The 22,133-nt window shown below is 41.7% G+C and overlaps 1 protein-coding gene across 1 annotated transcript in view; it reads left to right on the forward strand.

Moving 5' to 3' along the window:
- Exoc6 (exocyst complex component 6) overlaps positions 1-22,112 on the forward strand; it is a 126,993-nt gene extending 104,881 nt beyond the window's left edge. Inside the window, exons 21-22 of the mRNA XM_060388852.1 lie at positions 19,594-19,706; positions 20,913-22,112. Of these exons, the coding sequence (XP_060244835.1) occupies positions 19,594-19,706; positions 20,913-21,045 (246 nt within the window). The 3' untranslated portion in view covers positions 21,046-22,112. The remainder of the gene's footprint in view (positions 1-19,593; positions 19,707-20,912) is intronic.
- Positions 22,113-22,133: the final 21 nt, after the last annotated feature.

The following is a 22,133-nucleotide window of genomic DNA, read 5'->3' on the forward strand; positions in this document are numbered from 1 at the left end:
GTTTTCATGTCTACTATCAGTTCGATCCATATTGTGCAGTTGTACACAAATCAGTGTGCTTCAGAGACCTTAATATGTGACAGAACTTTGCTAGAGGGAAGCATAGGTGCCACTCTGAAGATGGAGACATAGGCAAGGACTTTCTGAAAAAGATGCCAAAGATTGGGTAAAATTAAGATGCTTCTGCCAAGGAAATAACCACCACAATTGAGAGCTATCCTACATGATAGGGAAAATGTTTGCCAGTTACACACCATTGAATTAATGAGTAGAACATATAAAGAACTTCAGAAATCAAGCGCCGAGGGCTGGTGAGATGTCCCAGCAGGTAAGGGCCCGCACCACAGAAGCTTGTTGAGCTTGCTCATTAAACCTGCGTAAAGGTACAAAGAGAGACACAGTTCTACAGAGTTGTCCTGTGGCCACCATGTTTGCTGCGGTCACACACTCACACACACGCGTGCTTACAACTAAAAACTCAATCATCCAGTCAGTAAATTGAACTAATGAATTTTATGAACAGTTTTCAAGTGGAACAAATGGGCACTAAATGTTGAAAATACTCACTATCCTTAGCCATTAGAGCAGTGGTTCTCAACCTTCTTCATGCTGTGACACCTTAATAGAGTTTCTCGTGTTGTGTTGACCCCAAAGGATAAAGTTATTTTCCTTGCTACTTGAGAACTGTCATTTTGCTACTGTTTTGAATCATGATGTGGCTATGCGAGAGGCGACCCTTATGAAAGGGTCATTTGACCTCCCCAGAGGGGTCGAGACCCACAGGTTGAGAACTGCTGCATTAGAACAATTGCAAAGTAAGACAGCTTGAAGAAGCAACCTGGCCCCCTAGGGGCTCACAAGAGGCTGGGCTCCAACCAGGGGTCATGTGTGGGACTGACCTTGGCCCTCTGCACGTATGTAATGGTTGTGCAGCTTGGTCTTCATGTGGGACTTCTAATAGCAGAAGCAGGGGCTGTCTGTCTCTCTGTCTCCTTCCTGCCTGCCAAGCTGCCTCTTCCAGCCTTGGCAGCAGAAGATGCACCCAGTCTTACTGCAACTTGATATGGCAGGGCTGGTTGATACCCATGGGAGGCCTCCCCTTTTCTGAAGGGAAATGGAGGAGTGAGTGGTGGGGAGGAGAGGAGACAGGGGAACTGTGTTTGGGATGGAAAGTTAATTAATTGATAATACGTACCTCCAAAAAAACCTGCTGGAAGATCATTTTAAAGAATGGCTAGCACTGAGAAAACAAAGGGCAGAACATGCTACAGGAGCTTAGGTAAAACAGGAAACTTACGCATTGCTTGTGGGAATGCCAACTGACATGGCCACTGTGGATGTCTCAGAGAGGTTTCTCACAACAATGAACGCAGAACTACCATGTGACTTACTCTTCGCTAAGAACTCGTAAGCCAGCACAGCGTAAAGATATTTGCACATCCGTGTTTATTGCTGCACTGTCCACAGGAACCAGGAAGTGGAGCCAGCCTAGGTGCCCATCGATAAATGAGTAGATGAAGTATATGCATACATACAATGAGATGTTATATATCCATAAAGAAAAATAATACCAGATTTCTAAGGCAGAAGAAGGAATTAGATATCATATCAAGCAAAATAAACTTATCTCAGGAAGATAAATAGTACGGGTTTTCCTTCATATGTGTAGGAGTGTGTATTGGGGGAGTGGTCATGGAACTAGAAAGGGGATTAAATGGTGGCTGGGAGCAGGAGGGGGAATACGTGTGACTGAGTGGAGGCTGGGACTGTAGAGGAGGTTAGGAAGTCAGTCAGAGGGAGGTAAGCGTGATGATGGGGGAGGAAATAGAACAGAGTATAGTGACCCACATGTATGAAAATGCTGTAATGAAACCTTTACTTCCTATGTTAACCTGAAAAGGTTGATTTTCAAAAAGTGCTGAGCAGTGACTGAATACAAAGTGAATGTAAAGCAGCATTTCCTCAACTGTGGTTTGGAAAAATGAATTATGCAGAAGGAGAATGATGGCCAAATCAATGTGGGAACCCTGGCTATGTGCCTCTGTGTTTTGTGTGGCGCAGTTTGGAAACAGACTTACCTTGACCCCTATTACAGTATGTCCAGGTCTCTAGATGTTATGTAATATCTCCTACCACTGAGGGCTACAATGCTGGGGATCGTGACACACACCTTTTAATTCCAATGCTCTAAGGCAGAGGCAGGCAGATCTCTGTGTGTTCAAGGCCAGCCTGATACATGGTAAGTTCCAGGACAGCCAGAACTATGTAGAGATACCCTGTCTTAAACAAAGAAAAAACAAAAAACAAAATCCAAACAGTTATAATTGTAACTGGATATGTTTTTTTTAAGTTGATAGGTGAACTCCTCAAGTATTAAAATGTAAATAATACAAAAATGTTGAAAATGGTTTTCAGAAACAATTTGTTGAACTTCCTTTTTCTAAGCATTTAGATGATCTTTGGGAAAGATGATAATTGCTAGTGGATTAATGCCTCTTAGGAGCAGCGAACTAGTCAGGCAGTCACATAGCGTAATTTGTTTTTAAGAAGCATGAAATGGCAACACAGGCTTGCATGTGAAGAGTGAAGAGACTTAAGCGGGAAATTAAAATCCTCGCTCATATGCCTGCAGACCCCCACAGGTGTCAGATTCCTCACTGAACCAGCATCAGATGTGGCTAGTAAGCTACACGGTGCATGCTTAGGGAGAAAGGGAGAGCATGTTCATTAGCAGGCTCTTTTTCTTCCTGGTATTCACATATTGTAAGTGAAATAGAAAAAACAGGCAGGATAGCAATTTTTCTAAAATGATCAAGGTGATTTTTGTATTGTTTCTGTTGTTAGAAAGAATGCCTTATACTATTAAAAAGAAAATAGTTTGGAGTGACTTTTTTTTTAGTGTAAAATTACATATTTCCTTGACAGACTGTCTAATTATTGCCAAATTTAGATCCTTAAAACAAAACCAGGACTTCCAGAAAGAAATAGTACTGCTATTTAAGAGTATCATAAATGCGATGAAAAAGTTGTTAAACTTTTTTAGAACTTACAGAATGTTGTTGCTCAGTTGGCTTCTTAGTATGTTAACTTAGCTTACGGCCGGAGCAGAACAGACACGGAGTGTTGCTAGCTGATCTCCTTACCTATCCCAGCTTCTCTATGTCAGCAAGCAACTTTCTCAAAACCCACCAAAAACCAAAATAACTTCTGTTTGACATAGCCAGTCTTTACGTAGGCAATACAAGGCTCTTCCTCACTTTGCAGATTTGTGCTATTCACGTGTTGACAGTGTATATACAGTTTTTGTTTTTTTCTTCAAGACAGGGTTTCTCTGTGTAGCCTTGAATATCCTGGCATTTGCTCCGTAGACCAGGCTGGCCTTGAACTGCCTCTGTGTGTACCATCACTGCCAAGCCAGTGGCTTTTGTTTTGTTTTCCTCTTGTAGTAAAACTACAAGTCTGAGCTGTTCAGCATACTTCATAAAGATCAAGCGATTGTTAGGGCAGCCGCTGTTCACTTGTCTACTCAGATTTCCGTTCTCTGAAACTGTCTGGTCACGTAGTGTAGCCTGTGGAACTTGCTGTGCAGCCTGTGCTGGCCTCAGCCTTGCAGGTGTTCCGGTTACAGTCAGGTACCGCCATCTGACCATCTGTCTAATGCTTTACCACAAAACCTGTTCAGGTGATTTGTGGATTTCTATTGCTCTATTTTCTTTAGCCTCTGTCTCATGGGGACAGTCACATTACAGAGTCCTTTGCATGCCTTTTGATCATGGATTCTATCCTGGAAAGGATGAGTTGCTTTTAGTAGGTTTGTACAGAATTTTGTTTGCGTGTGTCTTCTCTCTGAGAAGAAAGCATAGTGTTTCCATTTCAGAGGAAACATGTTTGACCTAAAAGTTGGAACTAACCACCCTTACTGTAGAGTGGTGGTTTTCAACCTGTAGGGTCACGACCCTTTGGAAATCAAACAGCCACTCCATGGGGTCACAGACCAAATATTCTGCATATCAGACACTCACATTATGATCCATCGCAGTAGTAGAATTGCAGTTATAAAGTCACAATGAAGTCAGTTATGGTGGGGGTCACCACAACATGAGGAGCTGTATTAAAAGGTCTCAGCATTAGGAAGGTGGAGAACCGCTGCTCTAGAGAAACTGAAAGCTGCTCACGTTAATCCACATCACCAAGAGTTACTCTAATTTCACATGTTCTTCATGTGTTTACAGATAGGTGTTTGAGCACATGCTCTGGCCACTGCTTCAGTGCATGGTGACTGAGACAGATAGAAATGCTTCTCTTCTGGTTGCATTACTGTTTTTGGAATTATATCTTAGAAGGAGATCCACAGGAGACAGTGGTGATTTCAGATAGGTTTCAGTGGAACTTCAGAGAGCTGCCAGGTGGTGTGAGAAAAATAAAACACACACGTGTCATGGGGGCTGGAAATGAAGCGGGCAGCTCAGACTCGGTGACCATGAATTCCCCTTTAAGGAAGTGACTTTGAGCGGGTATCGGAATGAACTGGGAAGATGCCTAAGATGTGCCTGAGGACAGAAAAACGATAATGGTGCAGCAGTTGTGCAGCGAGCCAGGGGAAGGGGTGCAGATGGCGCAGGAAGATTACCAGCACAGAATATCCATGCAGGACCTTGAAAAGGAGTTTGGGATAGGACACGTGATGGGGAATTCACCAGGGTGTCTGAATTGGTACCTTGGTCTAGTTTAGACTTTGAAAGGTTATTCTGGGGCTGGAGAGATGGCTCCGAGGTTAAGAGCACTGGCTGTTCTTTCAAAGGCCCTGAGTTCAATTCCCAGAAACCACATGGTGGCTCACAACCATCTATAATGATACCCGGGGCCCTCTTTTGGCGTGTAGGCATACATTCAGTCAGAATACTGTATAAATAATAAATACATAAATAAATCGTAAAAAGAAAAGATTATTCTGACTTCTTTAAGAAGAGTAGATGTTTAAAAAGACAAAAATATTATCAGACAAATCAATAAGATTACTTTGGTGTTTTCAGATACAGACAATTGAGTCGCTGTTGCATATTGATAATATGATTGACTCTGAATTTTTATTTTAAGTTTTGCATGTAGTTGAGCTTGTCCTGAACAACTGGTTTGCTTTTATCTCAGGAATACTGCGCTTTCTAATTAGGTGTTTTTGAGCTAGAAAACAGGGGTGTGTAGTGTAGCATCTTCTGCATTCTGTATGCTCCCACCATCCTCTCTCCCATGCTCACTTTCCGCTGACCCTGGATTTTCCTGGCTAATACGTTGTGTTGATTTTGTACCTATCTTTGTATGTTGCATAAAGCCCTTTGGAACAGTGTGGTTGATAATCATTTGTTAGGGGAATCCTAAAACATTTTACAGTCAGAAGTACTTCATACAGATAGATTTTCTTTACCTGTTGACTAAATAAACTTGTCTTGATTTCCTCAAACAGTAAAGAAGTGCAAGTAGGAAGTAGACAGAAGCTGAGCCAGTGTTGGGAGGTGTGTGCCTGTAAGTGTGGCGCTCAAGAGCTAGACTGAAAGGTTGTGAGCCTGGGATGTCCTGTCAGGCCCTGCTTCAAAAAACTAATGAAGACTGGACTACCTGAGAGATGAGTGAGTTGTTTTAACAGGAAAAGTTGTCTAGTTTTCTTCCGGGAGAGATTTCTTTCCTGACATGGTTGATTGTCATTGCTAATGTTAGTGACCTGGGTGACACTTACAGAGACCATCAATTGAGCGATCAGCTGCCATCATCCTGTACCTAGCATATTTCATCAACAGTGGCAGGGTGGTGGCCCCAGTGAAAATAATAGGAAACTATTCAGATCTGGCATTTCCTCCACTAGTGCTTGAAAAAGGAAGCGCCTCGGGCATCCACCTTCCTGTTCTTTTCATACCCCTCATCTACACTTCTACCTTTCTATGTATAGCCCATACCCCCAAATAATTACAGGGTACAAATTTTAGGGAAGAGGTTCTGTCAATCACCATGGAAAAATAGGAGAGCTCTGTAAGCTTGCAGACTCAAATTGCTTGTGACTCGAACAGCCTTGGATTCTGTCTTGGGACATGAACAGGACTTGGAAGTTATGAAGAAAATATTTGGCCAGAATGCTTGCCATGGAGACTGGGTGTCTGCCAAGACTTTACTTTGAAACTTTTGTCTTCTGTTTCTAGTCTTAAGGCATCATAACATACCATTCTTTTGCCGCTAGTCTGTTTTATTCTTTTATGAAGAAGTCACTTTTAAATAACAATTATTTCCACTATAATTAAACAAATCTTCTTTTGTTTGCATTATTTTTGTTACCATATTGTATATACACCCTGCTTGCTTAAACCTGCCTGTGTAACTCCTTCACAGGAACCCTCTTTAGGAATTTTAAAGTCTTCGACTTCTTAAAGTATTAATGAGATTTGCCAAAGTTGTAGTATCCGAACACTTGACTAGATACAGCAGAGGACAGTAAGCTTGTCCACACAGCTCTTCCAGCAACCTTGTTCTTCTTCAGACAATTCTAAGTTCATCTCAAGTGCCAGAGACTTGAAGGAAGATGTGTTGGGGTTTACTCCTGAATATAACAAGGCCAGACACCTCACAGATTCTACCTTAAGGTCCAGACAAGAGAAAAGTATGCTGCGCTTTGGGAACACTTAGATTATGGAGGATTAGTCTGAACCTAAATGGCTTTAGCCCTTCTCTTCTTTGTGTTCTAGTGCCGTAACTGTAGAAGGTCATGGTTTGTGTTTAAATACGGAGGTGACTTGTGCTTATACCTTCAGGTGTTAATACATATTTTGAACTCAGGTTTTTAATTGTGGTGTGGGAAATTATTCTCTAAAATGAAGCATATTTTTTCTGCCTCTGCTGAAGACTGAACCAAGGGCTTTGTACGTACTGGGCATATGCTTTACCACTAAGCTTCATCTCCAGTATAGTTTCTCAGTTTACAATAGGTCCCCAGTACACTCAACTGGCTTTCTCCACTGGTAGCTATAATTTGATTATCAAGACCAGGGAAGTGTTTGAAAGATATCAAACAAAGAAGAAGCTCTCATTTCTCCCTTTCTCTTCAGTCCTCAGAGTAACCACTCTGTTTCCTTCCAAGCCATTTACAATTCACACGTCTGTGAATACACTTAAGAGTGTGCACACAGTTATGCATTGTTTTGAGATACAGTCTCACTGTACATGGCCCATTCTTGCCTTGGATATGGCCTTCCTTCCTCATCCTCCTGGGTGTTGGGATTATAGTCATGTGCCATCACACCTGGCTTAGCCATTTTCTTCTCTTGAAGAATGACTGGGGTCATTTATGTTATACAATAAACATTTTAAGTGCAACATTCTGCCATTTTATGTTGATTAATATGTATTAACTTCATCTTCTGATTCTTCCTACATTATTCTGTAGTCTGAAGAGAATATAATTTATTGAAGCATGTGTCCTTGTTGTTAGACATTATAGAATCTGAAGATTTTCACTATATGTGATTCCACAGTTAATATCCTTCTATGACTGGTTCATTTGGCTTTTAGAAGTGATATTTGTATATACTGTCAAAAGGATACCAATCATTTCAAAGACTTACTAAGCAATATGACAATAAAATTAACAGATATGTGGAAGAACATACACCATGTAAGTATACAGTTGGCGGACCTAGGCTGTTCCTTGCTTATGATGGAAGCATTATCAGTCTGCATTTTTGCAGGAGGTTTTTTTTTTGTTTTTGTTTTTGTTTTTTTTTTTTTTTTTGTAGAGGGAACAATACTGGGAATCAAATACAGGCATGCTGGGCAAGCACTTCACCACGGAACCGCATTCTCCAGGTGGTTTGATTGATTTTTAGATAAACTTTTAGCATGTCTCCATAGACTGAAAATATAAGCCAGTGTGTACAATATAGTCTCAGGTGTAAGTGTTCTTAAGATCTCCAATATTCTTACTATTTTTTTCCACTGAAAGAAATAGGCTAAAGTTCCTAGAACAGTTTGCCACAGTAAAGGGTAAAAATATCCTGGACTCTGGTGAGTATTATACATGTTATCATAATTATTAAATATTAACCCGTAGTGACAATATTTAATAGGAAGCATTTTTGTTTGTTTGTTTTTGAAGTGGTGTTTCTCTATCCTGGAAGCCACTCAGTAGGCCCGTCTGGGATTGGAAATCCTCTTACCTCTGCCTCCCAAGTGCTGGGATTAAAGGCATGTGCCACCACCATCCTAAAGAAACTCTTTTAGAAATGAATTCACTTTGGGGCCAAAATTTCTACTATTCATTTATAAATACTTTCCCAGGCCAGTGAGATGACTACTGTCTTCAAATTTAGATGCCTCAGAGAACTGTTCAGAGCCTGCTAGCATTCTGCTTTGTTTTGTTTGGAACAGGGTCTCACTGTGTAGCCCTGAACTTGATTTGAAGACTAGGCTAGTCTCAAACTCCCAAGAGATCTGCTGGCCTCTGCTGCCCAAGTAGTGCTGGCATTAAAGGCGTGTGTCACCATCCATGGCCCACTGTTAGCACTTAGAAGGAATGCACTCCTTCTCATCTGTGTGTGTGTGCGTGTATGTGTGTGGGTCATTGTGAAAAGGCTTTTGGTTAATGATTGGGTGTGGGGAGTGAGACAGAGGCCAGGCTGGCCTCAAACTCAGCAATCCTCCTACCTCAGCACACACACACACACACACACACACACACACACACACAGTAAAAATCTCGTGGCAGCCTTTGCTCTTTCTCTGTGTGGTGTGGTTGGACACCACCTTTTTAGGCACTCATGAGCTATTCATCCCTCACCCTGGCTGACTAAGTACTTGATTCCTCAGGGCAAGTGGTTTCTCTTCCAACTCTGATCTTTTCCACTTCCAACTCCTGATCTTTTTCTTGTTTCCTTCTCATTGTGTGTGTATATTTTACTTCCCTCATTTCTTCTGTGCCCTTGCCGTCTGAAATCCCCCGTTCTGATGTCAAATGGCCCTAGCCTTCAACTCTTTGGCAGCAAGATCCCTTCTCGTCCTCTTCCTGTTGTTCTGGGGACACCTCACCGGCAGTTTCTAGCGCAGGGTGTACTCTTTCATGGGCCGTTCTCTGTTGTGGCGTTCCGGGTGGTGGTGTTTACCGTTTGTTCATCTAGTGTGTTCTGTAAGTGTTCCAGCCTCCTTTTCCTGGTAAGTTTTTGCTGTGTCCCTGTGTTCACGTATTCCCAGTTTACTTTGACTGGTTCACAGGTGAGATCATTTTATCTTCCGGGATACACTGTCTTTACCAGTCCATTCCCTGCCGGCAGTGTGGAACAGGTGGTGGTGGTGGCCACATGTCCAGCAAGGCGTGCGAGTCACCCTCTTCTGCCTACTGCTTTATGAGGAGTTGTGCCGACCTGACTGGGATCCGTGGCTTATCCAGCATGATGGAGCAGAGTTAAAGATTAATGTCAAAGGCATTTTTATATTTAATGTGCATGTGAGCGTGAGGGTATTGGCTTCCCAGAGAAGAGTGGAAGAGAGACGCCGAGCTCTCCCCTCAAAGAGTAGCAGTCATCTGTCTGACTATCACATATTATACACCATTTTGGTGGCTCAAGTTACACCTCAAAAAGTTGCTAGGACACTTTTTTTGTTGGTGTCATCCTTTTCTCACTTTCGGCTTAGCCAGATTCTAGGGTGGCCCTGGAGATGGTTGGATGAAACTATAGTCTGATGAGGTGAACTAAGGAGCCACCAGGCTTACACAAGGGCTGCCGGGATTGCACGGCTCCCCTTAAAGGGCTTTCCAGTGGGAGTCCTAGACTACGGTAGGTTTATAACTGGGGAGAGAGGAGAAAGGCCTTGTTGTGCTGGGATTCTGGTTTCCCTGCTGGCTGAGGGTCTCCTTTCTATTCCTCATGTCCCCTAATTTCCCTCTTCCTATTTTGCCTTAAGATAAGTAGAATTTTATTAGGTAAGAAAATGGAGGTCTTGATTTTCTAAAAACTTAACTAATTTCTAACATTCTGATGCACCATAATTAAATATAAGTGCTTAAGTATTATTCCTTTAAAAATGCTGGCTTGTTGTAAGTTGTAACGTTCATCAAGTCACTCCTTAAATCATAGTCTCTTAATTCTCCCAGATTCTTGCCAAGAAATTTTACTTTTAATATTTTATGAATTTTTTTCAGTCAATCTGTAATATACTTAGAGGATAGCTTCCAACTTCCTTCCTGTTTTTTTTTTTCTCTCTCTCTCTTCTGTTCTTTGTTCTCCCCTTAATTATCATGAACCAGGCTTTACCTCCTCACCTATGTTGAAGGCCCTGGGCCCGGCATTGTTTCTGTTCTTACAAAGAGACGAGGGCTTGCGTTTTTTTGTTTTTTTGTTTTTTTTCCGATGGCCTAGTGTGAGCTGTTTATGCAAGGTATCAGTGGAAACAATTATCCTAACAGGATGACACAGCCTATTAGGCCTAGAATGTCCTGATTTCCTGTTTAGGTTATCCAGAGGTCAGATGTAGGTCCCTTTCCGCACTCCACTGTCCACGTGGGAGAGTGTGGTAGGACTTGGGTCACAATCCATTGATCATTTCTCCTCCCGAGGAGATAAGCCGTTCCCTAGCTGCTGTGTGTATTTTACAGCTGCAGCCCTTAGTAAGGGTGCGATGCCGAGAGCCTCATGTCAGTAGCTGCCCTCCTAACTCAGCTGCATCTTCAAGTACATGTGTTGCAAGGTTGCCGGGTTGTCCTGTAACCTCTCTGAAATCTGTCTAAGCACTGAGGCTCAACAGAAGCCTTGCCTGCATGCTGTGAACCCCTGCCTTAGCGAATCCGTCTTCGGAGTCTGCTATCTACTTTTTACCTCTTCTAGTTAATTATGCTCGAGGGTATGGAAAGACATTTCTCTTTAAAACAGATTAAGCAGCAAGTGTTCTGACATGTTTTTCTAGCAAATTATTATACCTGACAGAAGATAATTACATATACAGACAGATCTGGAAGCAAATGGTTAATTAAAGTGCCTTTCAAATTCAAGAAAAGTAAATACGTACTTTAAATTGCTTGGGCCGAGATAATAAAAATCGATTGCAGAAAGGGAGGAATGGCTGAGGATGCACATTCCCGTAAACATAAAATAATGGCATATTTACTTGTGCGTGTGCATGTGCCCTGCCACTGTGCTTCAGCTCCAGCCGTGATTCTGTCTCTGTTACACGGAGTGCCGACTTTGTTACATACAGTGCCGACTTTGTTAAGGTCCACTATGCTGCCTTTGGCAGTCCACTTCACTTTGCATTTGTCTCTCAGGCAAACAGTGAGGTCTAGCACATGCAGCTGAGACCTGATCTCTCCAGCACAGCGAAGGGTAGTACGAGCTTTGCTTGCCCACCAAGGAGCTCCTGCAAGGGGTAGGACAGGGGTCTCCACAGTAGAGATGCACCCTCTTCTTTCTAAAGCAGTTGGGATTTGTTCTACGGAGGTTCGTCTATTGTAAACGCTTTGAGGTCCAATTTTTGTTTCGTGTTTTGCTTTTTGAGACAGGGTCTCATAGCCCAGGCTTGTCTCAGAGTTGCTGTGTAGCTCTGGTGGCCTTGGGCTCCTCGTCCTTCCGCACCTACCTCCCCTGTACTGGGGATATAGGCATGTGCCACCATGCCTTGGCTCTGAGTTCCATTTTAAATAAGGAAATGACAAGATGCCATTCAGATGCTTTGGTGTCTAAAGTATTTAGTTTTAATCTCAGTTTAGTTTCTTCCCTTAAGCCAGAACCAGCACTCCTATGACAAATTATAAATTTTATTAGACTTAACTAAAATTTTAGAGTAGAACATATGTGACTAATTTAGTGAAGATTAAATTAACCCGGATGTTAGGTCCTCCACATTTATTTTAAATCACAGCCATTATCTCAGGTGGGAGCAGGGTTTAATGGGACACCCACTTAGATTCTCTTAGAGGTGAGAAAATAGTTACTGCCCTCCTCCCTCGCCACTCTCAGCAGTCACACTATGAAGAGGTGCATAGAGTAGTCTCCAGCTTAGCCCATCCGGGAGCGCAGAGACATCAGCAGCTTCCCTCCTCAGCTAATCAAGATTGTCGTCTTTTGCTGCTTGAGTTCCCCCAAACTCGGTTCACACGAGCCTGTCATAGTTCTTCAGTGCCATAAAGAAGCAAAATGACTCACCAGAAAGGATCTCAAGTCTAGTAAGTGCCTCTGGAGGTTCAAGGTTTGACCCCTTAGTGCTGGGAGCCTGCGAGCTTCACACAGCTGACTTACAGAAGTGTAACAGATGATGTAACGAGTCCAGACAGGACATTAAATGTACGACCGGGAATGTTTATTTGGCAGGTTAGATGGTGCCATTGCGGGTTTGCAGAAGGAAGCCTCAGAAGCAGAACTTTGGTTTGGAAATGCTCTATGCGTTTATGGGGCATGTTAAACCATCCTAGTGTAGCTCAGCTTTCAGAATGATAGATACCACTAAAATTTCAGGGGTACAGTAACTATTTTGGTTAATCTCTCTCCCTTTCTGTCTGTCTGTCTGTCTGTCTCTGTGTGTGTGTTATAATTCAGCAGCAACAGGCAGGAGTACTAATAGATGCTACAGTGTGGTAAACCCTGAGAATATACTAAGTGAAAAAGCCAGTTACAAAGACCTCATTACAGGATTGCCATTTGCGCAGTGACCGCTGGCAGCTGTGGGGGCTGGGCGGCAAACTAAAATGGATTAAGATGGTGTCAAACATTATGAAATACTCAAAGCCATCGATTTAAGTGGGTGAATCGTACAGTACACCTCAAAACTATGTTATCTTATTTTATTTTATTTTTTCTCAAGACAGGGTCTCTCTGTGTAGCTCTGGCTGTCCTAGAACTCACTCTGTAGACCAGACTGACCTGAAACTCCAGAGACCCTTCTGCCTCTGCCTCCCATGTGCTGGGATTAAAGGTGTGTACCACCACTGCCTGGCTTCAAAACTAATTTTTAAAAACCTTCATAATGATGCTACTTTAATTGTATTAAAGGTATAAAAGTGAAAGGAGAAAAATTGTGAAATAGCTGCTATAAACAGGAAAGTCATGTAAGTAAGGTAAACTTTTTATGTGATAGCAGTATGCATCCAGAATTAGAAAAGGCAAGCCTCCTGAACAAGTGTGGACAGCCACCAAGCTAACAGGAGTTAGTGTTGTTCTGAGAGTGGAGAGGGAGGGCAGTGAGCTCTTCATTCTATGATAGGCTTCATGTGATTATTTGCTGTGTATTATTTTGAAAAAAAAATAATTTTAATAAATTAACATACAAACTTATACATGTTTCTGTATGCTGCTGTAGCCACAGCAGCCATAGGAATTTTGGCAGATACAGAAGTTTATAAACCTGACTGTGTTTACTGCCATTATTTGCCTTTTTCTATGAAATCCCAAACTCCCCTAGCACTGTCCTATAGCAAAGCTTAGCATTGCAAGAACTTACAGGAAGGCCTGGCGTGCGGGTATGTGCTTTTAGTGTCAGCACTCAGGAGGTTGAGACAAACAGTTCTGTTTGAGTTGAGGCCAGCCTAGCCTACATAGAGAGTTCCAGGCCAGCCAGGGCTGCATAGTAATACCCTGTCTCAAAATAAAGAAGGAAGGAAGGAAGGAAAATTGAAATAATTAAAAAGAATAGGAAGACTACACTTCAAGAACACTTCACTTCCACAGTGATGTGATGTGACGTAAAGACTGATGCTGGTAACATCTGTAATATCTGTACAGGCAGCACCCTGCGCTCCCGCGTCATCCCCACATGGAAAGCAGGCTTGGAAAATAGACATTTGAAGGGAGAAGGTTTGGATGGAGACAGCTTGACGGCCTTTAACACAGGGAGACCAGAAAAAGCTAAAGGAAAAATTTTGTTGTGTTTTGAAACAAGGTCTTTTGTAGCCTGGGCTGGCTTTGAACTCCTGCCTGCCTCTACTGTTCATGTGTTGGGATTACAGGTTGCACACCATGCCAGGTTTTCTGAGGTGCTGTGGTTGAATCTAAAGCCTCAAGCATGCTAGCCCAGTACTCTGTCGATTGAGCTACACCCCTCCTGGCCCCTTGTATGGCTTTTGACTAAGTTCATAGTGGCTCTATCAAAAAATCACCCCTAAACGTCATCTAGAGTTTTCTTAATGTGTTATTTTCACAGAGAAGGGAAAGCTGTTGCTTTAGAAAGCAGATGGTGCTCACTTGATGCCATTATCTAGACAAGATAAGTATTCTGCCAGCATGTCTTTACTCAGCTCAGTAAGACCTCGCCTCTTCAATTCCCAGTAGCAGCTACTGAGGGTTTGTTTCAAGGGCAAGTGTCCGCCCTCAGCGTTGTACTGGGGTTAGGAGTTTTAAGTCCCTGAAGAAGGAAAAGGAAAAAATGGTCTTCTGGTTTACCTTTGGAATTTGCAAATCAACCCTGAGGTCCCAAGTGGATTTAGTGTTTGGAAAAGGGAACTTGGGGGACTAACGCTGGCCCTGAGCCCCTAGGTCACTGTTCACATTTACAAAAGCAAACCTGGTGTCCCCAGTTGCTTCTCTCTTAGCTTTTATTTATCTTCTGTCTTGGGTCACTGCCCCTGAGGTGCTTCAAAAGCAAAATCCAAAAGACCCAAAACAAAGAAAACTGAACCAGATTCAAGGAAAAATGAGCCGCACTGTGGATTCGGATTTACAAAGGCAGAAGGCACTCTGAGGAGTCCCGCGGCCTAGTTTTTAAGTCTGCTCCCATCCGCTGTGTCATTTGCACAAAGTGGTCTCAGCAGGCCTGAGACCCCAAGAGTATACAGACTGGGGACCAGTCTGTAGGATGGGAAACTGTCAGCCGGGTAAATGGATCGACATGGAGGAATTCCTCAGCGATTCTGAAGTGATTCAACTATTTTGAGCATCTAAATGGGACCACCCATGCAACCATTTCATTCCTTAAGCTGATCTTTTTTGTTCGCTGGACACACAGGAAGCACCAGAACTTACAGATACTGGCACAAATCCAGTCGTGACTTGATACATCACAGTTGTTCTGGAGGTAACTTTGAATCCTCACTGAAAAGAGTTACTAATTTCCAGTGATCTTCTAGACGGGATGAGGTGGAACTGAAAGGCGCTGTCTTACTACTTTGTTTTATGCAATCCATACCTTGATTACTTCCCCAAAAGACTTGAAGAATTGTTTTGCTTGGCTACTGGAACAAACCCACTTACAGAACTTGCTGCCAATCCTCATTATCGTGTGCCCTCCTTTATCCTTTAATAAGCATTTGCAAAGTTGCTTTGGGATAATGTGGTGATGTTTTGTTTTTGTTCATTGTCGATCTACATCTTTGAACTCTACGTATCCATGGTAACTAATAAATTCACCTGTTGAGACCATGTCTTACATTATTTTTCTTTCCCAAGACTAAAGGATTTTGTGTGATTACCGTAAATGTATTGTTTGTTTACTGGTATCTGAAGGAAGCAAAACTTGAAATAGAGTGAGATGTTTTCTGTAATGGGGCCTTTAATACTGGAAATGCAGCGCCCTGTGACATCTGGACTGCTCAGAGGCAGTCCCCAAGGCAGTGGCAGGATGTGCAGTGACACTGAGTACTGATGTTTCCTGCCAGAACCTCCTCCCCCGTCTCATCCCGACAGTGGGGCAGTTGTGTCCCTTCTAGGCCATCCTCAGCAAACGAGGGGGCATACCGCCCCTGTCAGACCCAGACTGTGTGGAAAGCTGTGGGACCTGGAATGAAGCCCTGCTCTTGTGTTACCCTTACATTGCAGTAGGGATGTACTTTTAAAAGGGCCAAGGTGTGGTGGGGCAAGGCCTTCAGTCCCAGCATTCAGGAGGTGGATCTGCTGAGGCCAGCCTGGTCTGCAAAACAAGTTCCAAGGCTAGAGAGTGAGATGATGTCTCAAAAACAAACAAACAAAACAGAGAGGTAAAATTAAAAAGTACTTGATGACTGTTGGGGGTGAGGTCATTGGTAAGCCGTTCAGGATGGTAGAGCTGCTCTCTCGTGGAAAACTGTGTCCTCAATCATTACACTTAGTGCTCCCATGAGATCCTGGGCGAACCCACCCTCTCTAATCAATAGCTCAGTGAAATCCTTCGAGAAATGATGGAGGAAAGTTTGCCGTCAGCGTTTTTTTGTATTTACTTAGTCCAGCAGCATTATGGATTTGAAAAATCTTTATGCCTGTGGAAAGGAGAAATTCAATGCAGCCACTTTTGACGAGAACTGATAGACTAAGATCAGAAAGGAGAGGAGGACCTCCCCTATCAGTGGACTTGGGGAGGGGCATGCATGCAGAAATGGGAGGGAGGGTGGGATCGGGAGGGGAGGAGGGAGAGGCTTATGGGGGAATACAAAATTAATAAAGTGTAATTAATAAAACAATTAAAAAATTAAAAAAAGAAAATGAAGATCAACATGCTTCCTGCCCCATTTTCCTCCCTACTCATACCCATTATCCTTTAAGACAAAGACACTGAGGTGGTGCTCCTTTATTCAGGGATGTAGAGTAGCAGGCAAGAGAGGAGTAGGCTGTGCTTTCCAGCATTCTACATAGTAAGCTGATAGTAGCTTCTTCCCATGTTAATAGAGTGCAGATCACTAGGATTTGTCCAAATAATGTTTTTAAAAGAACTTCTTTGTTAGCCTCAAAATATAACTTGTTTCTTTGTTAATTTATCACTGCTTCCTGATACACACTCCTTGAGGAGAGGGACAGTTCTAGTTTTTAATACTGTCTTCTGGTGCCTAATGTGGTATGTAGCCCATTGTAGGTGGACCATAAGGGTTTGTTGAATGACTAAGTAAACTTTAGCGAGATATCAGGTGTTGGTGTTGAGTTCCTTAAACTTTAACATAAAGGTTTCTATAAATATCTACAAATTGCACATGATATACACTTTATAAAGTTAATGTGAAATATATAGCTTAGAATCTGGCAGGTACAATAAACATTATGCTTTCTGTAATCTCTAGCGATTTGTGATGATTATCTGAGTATGATATCTGGATGTGTGCACAGATCATCAGAATAATATTTCTATTTAGGAAAGACTTTCTGTGCTGGAGAAGGACCATGTGCCTTCACGGGTGGAGGTGGTTCAGTAAATAGGTTCCTCCTTTCCCACCTGGAGATGCTAGTTCTGCCCAAGAGCGGAAAAAGCCTCATTTACAGGCTCCTACCTCTTCCGTCTCCCAAAGGTCACTTGCTAATGCCCTTTTGGAGAAAGTATGCTAGAGCCAGGATGGAATGGTTGCTTTCTGCAGACTGAGCGTGACCACACTCACACAGATCAGGAGGATGCTTCACAGCGATGCTGTTCTTGACAACTCTGCGGAGACTGTTAGGAGAGCATTTTTAACAGATACAGAAATTTCGTTTTTCATTTGTTTGTTTGTTTGTTTGTTTGTTTGTTTGTTGGGTTTTTTGAGACAGGGTTTCTCTTTGTAGCCTGGCTGTCCTGGAACTCGTTATGTAGAGTAGCCTGGACTGGAACTTGGAGCTCTACCTCTGCCTGTCAAGTGCTGGGATTAAAGGCACGTGTTACCACCAACTGGCTATAAGTGTTATTTTGAACTCTAGCATTAATGCATGTCCATTGTAGAATATTATAACCAAAAAAAAAACAAAACAAAAAAAAAACAAAAAACAAAACCCAAACCCAAGTTACTCATACCTCCATAGAAATAATTATTCTTAACATTTCAAATTTTCTTTCATTTATGCCGTTTTCTGTAATCAAGTAACAATGCTCATCCTAAGCATCTTCCTAAGCTTCCTAAGCCATTTGATTCTGTGTAAATGATTTTAAGCATGTGATAGTCACTGAAAGTTCTACCACACTATTTTACCAGTTTACCTTTTTTTTTTTTTTTAGTAGTCCTGGGCATTAAACCTAGACCTCCTGCACACTAGGCACAGATTCTTAATTCTGACATTTAGACTGTTTCAATTTTGTCTGTAACCTTATAAAATGTCGGAGATTTCTATCGCTGTGCATAGCTTTTTGACCATCTTTATTATTTTTCCTGTAATTCCTCTCTTGTAAGTGTGATTACCAATTCAAAGAGAATGACTATTCTATAGCCCCTTCAACTCTGTGCTGAACGGTAGTCTATCAGTCACACTGTCATCCTCTGAGCATTTGAAATTAACGTTCTTTGGGGAAATATAGGAAAATGTATGTTACCAAACAACAATAAAAGTTATGCATATATTCTCTTTGCACTTCTAGACAGTATCCTTTTAATATTGTTTCATTAGAATTTCTGTAACAGTGTTCCAATTTCTGTATGGCCTAGAATGTTTTCTTGTCTGAAAATAAAGAGAGTGGCCATTCGTTTTTAATAATTTTATTATCTCGGGCCTGTAGAGTAGGCTCAGTAGTTAAGAGAATGTGTTATGTTTAAAGCACCCTGGTTCTATTCCCAGCACCCACAATGAGGCTCAGCACCAGGCAGGTATGTGGTGCATAGACATACATATAGGCAAGATACTCTTACACATAAAATAATAAAAATAAATATAGAAAATTAAATATATATATTATTGCATCTTCCACCTTTTACAAGGGTGTGTATAGCAATTGCGAATTGATGGAGAAATAAAGTGTCAAACAAGTCCCTCACCTTCCCAAGAACAAGTCAGTTTTTCCTAATCTTTCTTTTGGTGGCTTTAATCACCTTAAAAGTTTTTATTCCTCTTAGAGCTAGTTACTGCTCAGCACACACATCCTGTGAGTAAATATAAATGCTTCCTTCATGTGAGAGCAAAACCAATAGAACCCTTCTCTATGAAGTATGTTTTTTGAAAAAGAATATAAAGACTAAGGAGCTAGTAAGTAAAGCATCAGGCTTTTTGAAGCACCTCAGGCGAGGAAGGATAGGAAGTTGGCTTTAAACGGCTTAAAGGGTTAGGGCTTAACTGGATAAGGACTTTGATGCTTTCGGTCGGCAGCGCATGGCTTTTAAAAGATTATAACAATATTTGACGATGATTCTAAGTGGGCTTTATAAAGCAGAAAGTCAGTTTTGAGACACTACGGAAAACAGATGTCTTTTGTTGTTGTTGTTTGTTGACACAAAATGATTGGCGAGAGTTAACAGGCCGAATCCTGGAGCCCGGTTCCACCGTGATTCCAAGCTCTGTCACCGAAGAGAAGCCGGCAGAGGTTCTTCAATGCACCTAATTGAGATTATCCAAGCTTTTGCTTTAAGTTACTTTAGGAAAGTCTGGCTGCAAACAGCTTCTTTGGAAGGTAAACATACCTGTAAGAAAAAAAGGCTCTTTCCGATTCTATATACAGGTGGCAAGAGCCTCACCGTGGCCTGAGCGTCAGGTAGTGTGCAAAGATAACAGGTGTTGGTGTGACTGCCAATTGTGTGAAAATGCCAAAAACTGTTAGAACAGTAACCACTGAAAATTTTAGCAATTCCAAAATAAAAAATGATGAATACTATTCTGGTTGTGAAGTACACTAGTTACGTCTTAAAGTGAATTTCCATGTAGAAATGAACCAAGAAGTATATTGTTGATTTCTGTGTGAGCAGATGTCTGAGAGCTGGTGTGATATTTGCATCCTCTTCCTCAGCTCCTCGACTTGTTCATGGTTTGGGATTGGTCTACGTATCTAGCTGACTATGGACAGCCAGCTTCCAAGTACCTCCGTGTGAACCCACACTCAGCTCTTACTCTTTTGGAGAAGTGAGTATCTTCTCAAAACAATTTTTGTTGTTCTTGTTTTTAATTTGGATAGCATCTTACACAAGTTCTGATTCAGTGATAAAGAACTAGAAATTTCTTTGGAAAGAAAAATGTCTAGGTAGGGCTTAAAGCTCAGCCCAGCCAGGTGTGATGTCATGTGCCAGTCAGGCCAGCCCTGAAGCAGGAGGATTGAGTTTGAGGGAGGTGAGGTTATACTAGTGAGCCTGAAACCCCGGAAGAAAGGAGAGAAATTCAGTTCGTTTTGATGAACAAAAGAGAAGTCTCTTTCTTGCCTTTCAGAATTGTTTTGATACATACGTGAGGAAAATGTTTTTTTTTTCCTAATGTACCGTGAAAGTCTCAGGCTCAGTGTGCTTTACAGATATGTAGGTGGAAACCTGAGTGTATGTGACAGTTTAGAGAGCTTTGTGCTGGGTCCTGAGTCCATCCCCCCACAGGAGAGAAAAGGCTTTACACGGATATACAAGAATGGGAGCTACCTAAACATAAAATAAAACAGGGTCAAGAAATGGGATGGTATCTAAGTCTTGGATTCTTTGCAGATAGAGAAATACATGATTTGAAGAAACTGTATTGTGAAAATGAGACACTAGGGTTTACTGGTGCGGCTAACCCCTCGTGTGGAAACCTTTCCTTCACTCAGTCATATTTTGTTTAAAGTGTAACTGTTAACGTGTACAGTTGTATGTTAAAATTGTAGATTGTTTTTCCAAATTTCAAGATATCTGTGGTCATTTGATTTGAAAAGATGTAAGAAACTATTCACAATTTATATAAATTTATTTTATAACAACATGAAATACACTGAGGCAAAAACATTGTATTTTAAAACCTTCTGATGCGATGCCATTTTCACGTTCACGTAGTCCTGCTGTGGGGGTGTGTTAGAGGCTGTGTAAGATATTCTAGCAAACCTCATGCTTGATATTAGGAAATAACGTGGTGTTATGAAGCACATGTCTTAGACTTGCTTGCTAGTGCAAGATCATCATTTTCTCGCTGTTCGTATGGTCTCCGTATTGGTAAGTTTGGTAGTACGGATTTTCATTTCAACCACAGTTAGTGGTGGGTAATTCAGAGCATGTTGAAAGGCAGAAAGAAATAGAAGGAAAGAGGAAAGAAATCTGTAAATCCTGAGGCAGCAGTTTACTTTTTCTAAGCATCTACATCTGTCTGTGTTTGTAGGATGAAGGACAGCAGCAAGAAAAATAATATATTCGCCCAGTTCCGGAAAAATGACCGAGACAGAGAGAAGCTGATAGAGACAGTGGTGAGACAGCTCAGAGGCCTGGTGACTGGTATGTCCCAGCACACGTAGGCAAGTCAGACCACGGCTCAGTGCTTCTCAGTGGCAGCGCTGTCACGAGACAGTTACTCGTTTACACAACCCAGAAACACAACAGAGGAGATACACTGATGAGGGCTTAAGCGAGTGATGGTAACAAACATCTTTGTATGGATTTTTAAATAACTGAATACTATTTTATATATGAAAAATGTAACGTTAATTTTTTTCAATTTTAGAGGAAAATTCAAAAAGTGTAATATATAAACCCAATAAATTGTATATGAAACTGATCGCAAATATTAGAAAATTTTATGTCTCTGCTTGTAAGTATTTTTTCTTCTATTTAAGCTTGAAGGAGTTTCCCTGTGTGCCGTTATAGTTGGATGTAGCCACTGCTGATAAGGGAATATTTTGCTGTCATTGTTGGACTTTTAGTTTTTATTTTCACCTCACTGTGACTAATATGGCCTAAATTTTTTAGTTCTGCTGATTCTGAGTAAGAAATACACAAATCTTGAAAGTTTCTGAAATCAAACTCAGCTCACAGTGTTGGCAAATTCTTTGTTCCGTTTGGAAAGCCTAGTTACTCTGAAAATGAAGAAAAGCGTTTGGATTTTCTAAAGATGTAGAGTAGGTTGTTCATTGAAGTTAATATTTCTGTCTGTATTTCTTGTAGCTGACCCCGTTTTTTAAAGTTTTAATTGGGTTTAAGTTAAAAGAGAAGCCGGTTAAAGGGGCTGTTGATGTCAGGGATAGCTTGTCCTGGTTCATGTTCTTCCTGCCTAAGACGGCAGGGTTCAGGCTAACGCTCTGCAGATAGTAGATGCTGTGTGCGGCGGAAACAAGCAAGTTCAGCTGAACTCTGAAGCCTACAGCAAGTGTACATTTTCCTCTGAGTAAGTCACAGTGACACACGTGTGGATGGAGACCCGGCCTGTTTTCTCTCCAGTGTAATTACGCTGAAGGACCCCCCTTTGCATTTTCTGGGTTTATGCCTGTAAGATTACCTGACTCTGTAAAATGAGTGTGAAGAGCTTTGCTTCCATGTGTGGATTTTGTGATAAAAAAAAACATTAAAAAGGTTGAGAGTTGTTGAAGATGCTGTTTCAACTATTCAG

Source organism: Meriones unguiculatus, chromosome 1 (assembly GCF_030254825.1).
Source record: "Meriones unguiculatus strain TT.TT164.6M chromosome 1, Bangor_MerUng_6.1, whole genome shotgun sequence".
Classification (NCBI taxonomy): domain Eukaryota; kingdom Metazoa; phylum Chordata; class Mammalia; order Rodentia; family Muridae; genus Meriones; species Meriones unguiculatus.